At 33.5% G+C, this 7,240-nt stretch overlaps 1 protein-coding gene across 1 annotated transcript; it reads left to right on the top strand.

Annotated features, from left to right (window-relative positions):
* The first annotated feature begins 3,941 nt into the window (after positions 1–3,941).
* Positions 3,942–4,970, top strand: LOC112515712. Its single transcript, XM_025122619.1, has 4 exons — positions 3,942–4,149; positions 4,249–4,500; positions 4,571–4,701; positions 4,899–4,970. Exons 2-4 carry the CDS (start codon positions 4,251–4,253, stop codon positions 4,968–4,970), a joined length of 453 nt encoding a protein of 150 aa, XP_024978387.1. The 5' UTR covers positions 3,942–4,149; positions 4,249–4,250.
* The last annotated feature ends 2,270 nt before the right edge of the window (positions 4,971–7,240 follow it).

Below are 7,240 nucleotides of genomic sequence, written 5' to 3'. Positions count from 1 at the left end.
CCTTATTGATTATCTGATCCCTATAATTTAAAAATTGATTTATATTTTAATCCTTCATACTTGAAAAGAGTAGCTAACCTTACGGTTAAAAACAAAAATAAATTGCAAACTATAGGGACTAAAACTACAAATTGAAAACCACAAGGACAAAGTATGCAATTTCTAATAAACCACAGGGACAAAAAAGTGATTTACTCTAAAATAAAACGTAAATTACGATTTTAGTCCCTGTAATATGTTATAAATGGTAACTTTTGTCCCTGTGGTTTTTGAATTTCTATTTTAGTCCTTATCTTTAAATTTAAATGTTATTTTCATTCTTAAGTCAAACTCTACTTTTTTTTATTAACCTCGATATCCAACCCGCTATACAAGCTGACTAATCCCAAGGCGACCACTTGCTTTGCAAATAGTCCAGAGTCACTGCATTTGAATCTCCGTGGCCACAATGAGATTTTTGTTCCTACTTGGATTTGAACCTAAGACCTCCTGGTATTTTTGACCATTGGAGTCAAGCTCAAACCAATCAGACACCACCCTTATGATTTCAAACTCTACTTTAAGTATGAGGGACAAAATTTATACAAATTTGTAAACTATCAAGACGGAAATAACTACAAATTTGTAAATTATAAGAACAAAAAATAGCAATGAATTATTTATTATAAAGATGAAAATCGTAATTTTAAAAACAAATAAACAAAAATAGCAGTTTTCAACAAACTATAGAAACGAAAACGTAATTTATTCTATAATATATTTACCCATTAATTAATTATCCGCCCTTGATATCATCGTTAGTTTTTGCTATATGCAAATCTATTGAATCTTTCATTATCATTTTCACGTATATGTTTGTTTTATATTACCTACATTAGTTGCTGATGATTTTTACTGACACAATTTCAGTATTTTCTCCATCATCAGCTTAATACTTTCATTATCATATTTGATCTTTTTGTCAATTTCAGTTATTTTTGCCGAAACACTTTCAATTATTTTTGCTAATGAAAAGGTGTATTTTTATGAGCTTAATGCTTCCTTCTGAATGTTATAAATATAGAAATATGCAAGTATAAAAATCATAAATAATTTTCTTTTGTTTTCAACAAGTTGTTTGAAACTTCTTATACAAGATGGACTTCTTATTCGATTTGAATTTAAAAGCATAAAGTGGCGTGTTTATTAACCGAAACAATTTAGAATTGGCTTCAAAAAGTTGTTTGAAACTTCTTAAATCTAATGCTCTATACTGGTGAAAAGCAGAATCTCTATCTAAACCAGATATTTCACGAACGATGTCATGAAAGGAGTTCACGGACATGTTCAAAGAACAATTTTGTTCTAAAGCTGCAGTTAGACAGCTAGAGGAAGAATTTCTAAAAATATAACAGGGGAATTTGACTATACGTGAGTACACGGAGAAATTTATTGAATACTCCAGATTTGCAAGAACATTATATTTCCTCGGAATCCCGTAATGTTGAACGACATCAGAGAGTTTCTGAAACTACCGAAAGAAATAGAAATAGACTGATATGAGAGGAAGTGGGAGAGAAGAGAAAATGGGAGGGATCATCCACATACTTCTGTAGATTAAAGTTTGTGATAACGGACGATCGACCAACCGATCCGATCTGATAATATTCAGTCGATTCTAATTGAATCAAATGACTTTCTACATACCCTAATTTTAATTTTGAATTATGATGTCTAAATTTTATGTTTAAAATAATAAATTAAAAAAATTATGAGAAAGAAATTTATAAAAGGGTCCTTTTCTTTTAATTTTAAAACTTTATTTGGTCGAATGATAACATCTGAAATATAAAAGAAAGGAAAAACTGGAGTAAGAGAATATGCTTTTTTTTCGTTTTTAATTTTATGGAATGATTTTCAGATAATACATTTAACCTTAGACATGGTCAAAAACCGGTTCCGAGATTAAACAGTAACAATTCAGACAGCTTCCGGTCTAAAAGGGAAGGCCCGATTAAGGTTTATGGGGCCTAGTTATGAGAACCGGTTTCGCATCGGGCCCAAATCAATCCCACTTAATTTTTTTAAATTGATTTTTAACATATGTAAATTATTTTTTGAAGAATTTGGTCAATTAAATACACTAACAAATATGTTTTTATTATAATTGGGTCAATCATAAACACTACAAAAATACGTTTTTGTTATAAAGAATTTTATCGACCAAATATTTAACTAGGTCAACCTAATACACTAAAAAAATACGTTTTTATCATAATACACTTAAAAATACATTTTATAATTAATTTAAAATATACTTAAAAATACATTTAAAATAAAAAATCAGGTCGGGCCCTTAACTGGTCCTGGGCTGGGCCAGACCTTGTTTTTGGTGGAATATCGTAACGGGTCCCGGACAGCCGGTCCCAAGTCGGTCCCAGTCCTCCACCAATCCCGGGCCGGGCCAAGGCCATTTGGCTATCTTTATTTAAGCTTAGGGTCGTCCCAATCTTTTGTGGAGTCTTTATAACACCCACACTAAAATTATAGATCATCTGAAATGAGTAATAAACAAAATAAATATTAAATTTCATATTATATTAAGAAGCTTATAAATTAAAACAACAAAAAATATTTAAAATGACAAAGTAAAAAAAATATCAAAGAGTTATTTGTTTTTGATCCTGAAGTTCTAAAATTAAATAATCAATTTTGATTTTGAAAAAATTTAACATGCCAATAAACGGTTTAATTAAGGTTCCATAAAAAATTTATAGACAAAAAAGGGCAAATAATACATTTGAGAACCCTTAAAAAGTAAAAACTACACTTTAAATGTATCATTTGAAAGTATCTTCTTAAAAGAGACATCAAAAGAAAGTACATTGTCTTCTAAAAGATTGTTTAATAGTTAATGAATGATTAAGTAGTCAGAATAATTAAAATACGTTTGTAATGTAATGTAAAATAAAATTAGGGTGCTGAATAGTTAAGGGAGACCCAAGATACAAAATCATTCAGAGAGTTTAAAAACCATTAAGAGATTGATTTTTTTTACCAAACAAGATTCAACTCTTAATCATTCAGAGGGATATCTCTTAATAGAACCGTTAAGAGGTAAACAAACAACCCATGAGACATGTTTATTAATAGTTTAATAAGTTAATGAGACTCACGGCTTATTCGGTCAGTTACACATGATTGTTTGATAATGATTTAATAATATAAAAAGTAGCTTCTTCGTTAAGTTTATAGGGGAATTCCATGTAGAAAACTAAGATGTTTTCAAATCTATTCATCCCAATAAAAAAATACGCTCTTTCGATCTATTAAAAAGTTAAAAAATTTCTCAATATATTAAGACAAATTAATCCATACATTCAAATTTATTTATACAAACTACAAGGGTGGTGTCTGATTGGTTTGAGCTTGGCTTCAAAGGTCAAAAGTACCGGGAGGTCACAGGTTCAAATCCAAGTAGAAATAAAAATCCCCTTGTGGCCACGAAGGTTCAAATGCGGTGACTCCGGGCTATCTGCAAAGCAGATGGTCGTCCTGGGATTAGTCGGCTCGCATAGCAGATTGGATATTTAGGTTAATTAAAAATATATATTTATACATGAAACAAACGATATTTATACCATTTGGGGTTTAAAAGAAATGGTTTAATATTTGATGTGGGGGAGGGTATGATATTGATAGAAGACCCTGCAAATTTGTTTTTGAATAGCAGTCATTTTGTTCATCCTTGGTAGGCCGGCCATTAATAATCCTCCATATCCTCCCATGCTTCCATACCCATCCATCGTCTTCTCCATTTCCATCTCTAATTGCTGCATTAACATCTCCATCCACCCTCCGCCATTGCTACACCATCCACCAATGCACATGCTACAACACTAGCCCCATTGGTACGTACTACTATACTGAATTTTGCTTTCCCGATTTTCAATTACTTTCACCTCCTCCTGTAGCAATAGCCATAGCCATAGCACATCAACAGCTCCCTCTTTCTTTCGTTGATCACATCACTAAAGGAATCTAGATATCTGTGTTTTGCTGAAACTACTCATCGATCAACGTGAAGATTCTATCAGTGTTCGTCACTCCCTCTTCTCTCCATTGGCTGGATCTGAAACTTTGTACCAACGTTTTCCCCCGTTTTTACAGGTACCTACATCTTTTAAGGCTCTAGTTTCTGAATCGTTTTCTCGAGGTTTGAATTACGCTTTTAGTTAACCGGATCTATCGCCGGCGGTTGTTAATTAGGTATGGGGAATTGTCAAGCGTCGGACGCAGCGACTGTTGTGATTGTGCATCCAGGGAAAAAAGTCGAGAGGATGTTCAGGTCGGTGATTGCTCGTGAAATCATGGATTCAAATCCCAGCCACTACGTCGCACTCGTTGTGACCTCCGCGGTTGTGAAGTCGGTGAACGGATCGCCGGTGAAGCAGCTCAAGCTTCTCCGGCCAGACGATACTTTGCTTATTGGCCAAGTTTACCGGCTCATCAGCTTCGAAGGTAACTAATCACCATGGCTGAATTTACCATTTCACTTACACAGTTGATTAATTTACAATGTGTTCTTAAGATGTTTTGAAAGAGTTTGCTGCAAAGAAGTGCTTAAAACTCGGAAAGTTGATAAATGAAAGAGGACTGCTCCGGCTGGAGAAGAAGAAGAAAGACGTCGCCGGTGCTCCGTCGGTTCCCCCTTCTGTTAAGGTAATAACACTTGGCGCATTTTTTTTCTAGAAATTAGAGATCTCTTCAATCGAACCCCAGAAAAATATCATAAAAATTGCGAGTTGTGTTCATAACTTATTCATTTCATGTCGTGCATAATCCAATGTGCCAACAAATCTCTGTCCTTTTTCACCTTTTCGATTTTCATGGAGCTTGCTCGTGTTCTTTAATGGCAGAGGGTGCACAATAGCAGAACAGGAGGGGGATGGAAACCAGGGTTGAAGACTATTTCAGAAATGGGAAATTGAACATGAAAACAAATTTATGTAGACCCCCAGGTTGGCATTTTTTTTTCTTGATGTCCGATCGAAATTTTAAACCGAATGATTATCATTTAATGTGTCGGGTCAGCTTGCACACTTCGACTAATTCTAAGGAACTTCAACCAGCAAAACCCTAGTGGCATTTTTAGGACTCGAATTGGTGATCACTAAGGAGAATCTCCGAAGGCTCAAACCTTATTGCCAATTAGGGGTGTTCAAAAACACGACCAACCCGATCAACTCAATTCAATCCGGTGTCTAATTTAGTTATATTAATCTTCAAACCATAGGTATTGGGTTGATATTGGGTTACTTTTATTTGAACTCAACCCAACCTGATGAACTCAACCCAACCTGATGAACTCAATATCATTTTATTTGTTAAATTTAATATGATTGTTGAGTCTCAATTAATATGTTTAGTAACAGACAACGTATATTTTCAATTACACAATCACGTACTCTCTTTATGTATATATATTTTCAATTTTTTTATTTATTTATATATAACTCATTTGTATATATGTTTAGTAGCAATGAACACACACACACACACACACACACACATATATATATATATATATGTAAATTGGGAAAATTAATTGAATCTGATATACTTAAGTTTTAAGAAGTATAGATAAATTGTACCAAATGGTTGATAATAAAAAAAAATTATGAGTAGACTAGAGAAAATAACATATTCAAGGTTAAGAGAATATTTTGGCGTATCAAAGTATCAACCTGACCAACCCGTACGGTTTTGGGTTGGGTTGCACTTTGATTTAGGTTGAGTTAAGTTGTTCAAAAGCGTTCAACCCAACCCATGAGCACATCTATTGCCAATTAAGCTAACCCCATAAGATTTTCAATAAACTGCAAACATCTTTTAAAAAATATGAGATTTATTATAATGTGAACAACTTGTTCGACATTGATGGATACTAAGATTTGTGAGATTATTTGGGTGGGGCGAAGCCCGAAGGTTGTGATAATGTGTCCCACATGATAGAAAATGATATTATTTGAACTCTTTATAAACTTCAAGTTGTGAGCTACCAATAATATTTATATTGGTTTAAGTTAATTTAGAAATTATGTGTTAGATTGCTATTTTGGGCTTGAAATGTAATAAATGGTATCAATTATTAAAGTGGATCATTATAGTCTATTATTTGCTTAAACTTCCTTTTTGGTCAAAGATCCAAAGCAATTTTATTTTGGAAAAAGAAATTAAAAACAAAAATGATCCAAAAAAAAAATCATGTTCCAGTTGTTCAAATATATTTTCTAGCAAATGGGAGCTTGAAATTTACAACTAATACAAAACTTGAGTTAACTAAATTTAGATCATTATGTATACAATGACAAAGTAAATAGATAAATCTAATACTAAGGGGTTGTTTACCAAACACTTATCCGATAAGCGTTTACCGGTAAAATTTAACACTATCACTTACTTACCGGGTAAGACTTTAGTCCACCAAAACGACATCGTATGCAACAGTTTACCCAGTAAGCGCTTACCATGGTAAGAGTCGTCGCCCTCACTTATCGGGTAAGACTCTCGGTCATTGTCTCCCTCTTACAGGGTAAGATTCTTGGTCTTTACCATATTCATCCCGTAAGGTAATGTGTCTTGGTAAGCGCTTACCCGAGTAAGCGTTTGGTAAACGACCCCTAAATTTACATAAGGGGATGATTATAAGAATGAAACAGAATAATTAAGAAAAAGAAGTATCATGTTTAAGTTAACTTGTTGAATGTAAATAAGAAATCATATATCTTTGACTGAATTTTATTTGTGGTCCATCGTTTGTGGATGTTTTACGGTTTTCATTCATACAATTCGTAAAGTACATTGATGGTTCAAGTTTCTTGTTTCAGAGTCAAAACTGTTTGTGTGTGGACATGGGTTTTCACCCTTCTGTGTTTGACAATGGTTGAGAAACCTAAGGACGGTGCTTGTGGTGGTGTGGTTAACCGTTTTAGACCGGGAAGAACAAAAGGGTTTCAAGAACATAGGTTCTCATGGAGGGGGTTTCAAACAATGGAGGGTAGAATTAGGGGTTTTAACGGAGGGTGTGGGGTTTATCAAAAAGAAAACAATGTCAGGGGAGAGACCTTTCGGGATTCAAAATACATAAAATGGACTGCCATACTTCACGAATTGTAAATACGATGACCAAAAAGCAACCATAGACAAGAGATCATGTTATAACCGCGTAATTATTATTTGAAAGTTTAGGATTGTTTTT

This window comes from Cynara cardunculus (assembly GCF_001531365.2).
Source record: "Cynara cardunculus var. scolymus isolate 2C chromosome LG 7, CcrdV1, whole genome shotgun sequence".
Taxonomy (NCBI): Eukaryota; Viridiplantae; Streptophyta; class Magnoliopsida; order Asterales; family Asteraceae; genus Cynara; species Cynara cardunculus.
Note: the sequence above shows the minus strand (reverse complement) of the source record. Positions and strands in the feature narration are given on the sequence as shown.

Bases quoted from the DNA above. Each gene is read 5' to 3' on its own strand.
- LOC112515712 (XM_025122619.1), top strand. From the start codon at position 4,251: ATGGGGAATTGTCAAGCGTCGGACGCAGCGACTGTTGTGATTGTGCAT. The intron at 4,501-4,570 runs GTAACTAATCAC...TGTGTTCTTAAG, and splicing joins CCGGCTCATCAGCTTCGAAG to ATGTTTTGAAAGAGTTTGCT. The intron at 4,702-4,898 runs GTAATAACACTT...CTTTAATGGCAG, and splicing joins CGGTTCCCCCTTCTGTTAAG to AGGGTGCACAATAGCAGAAC.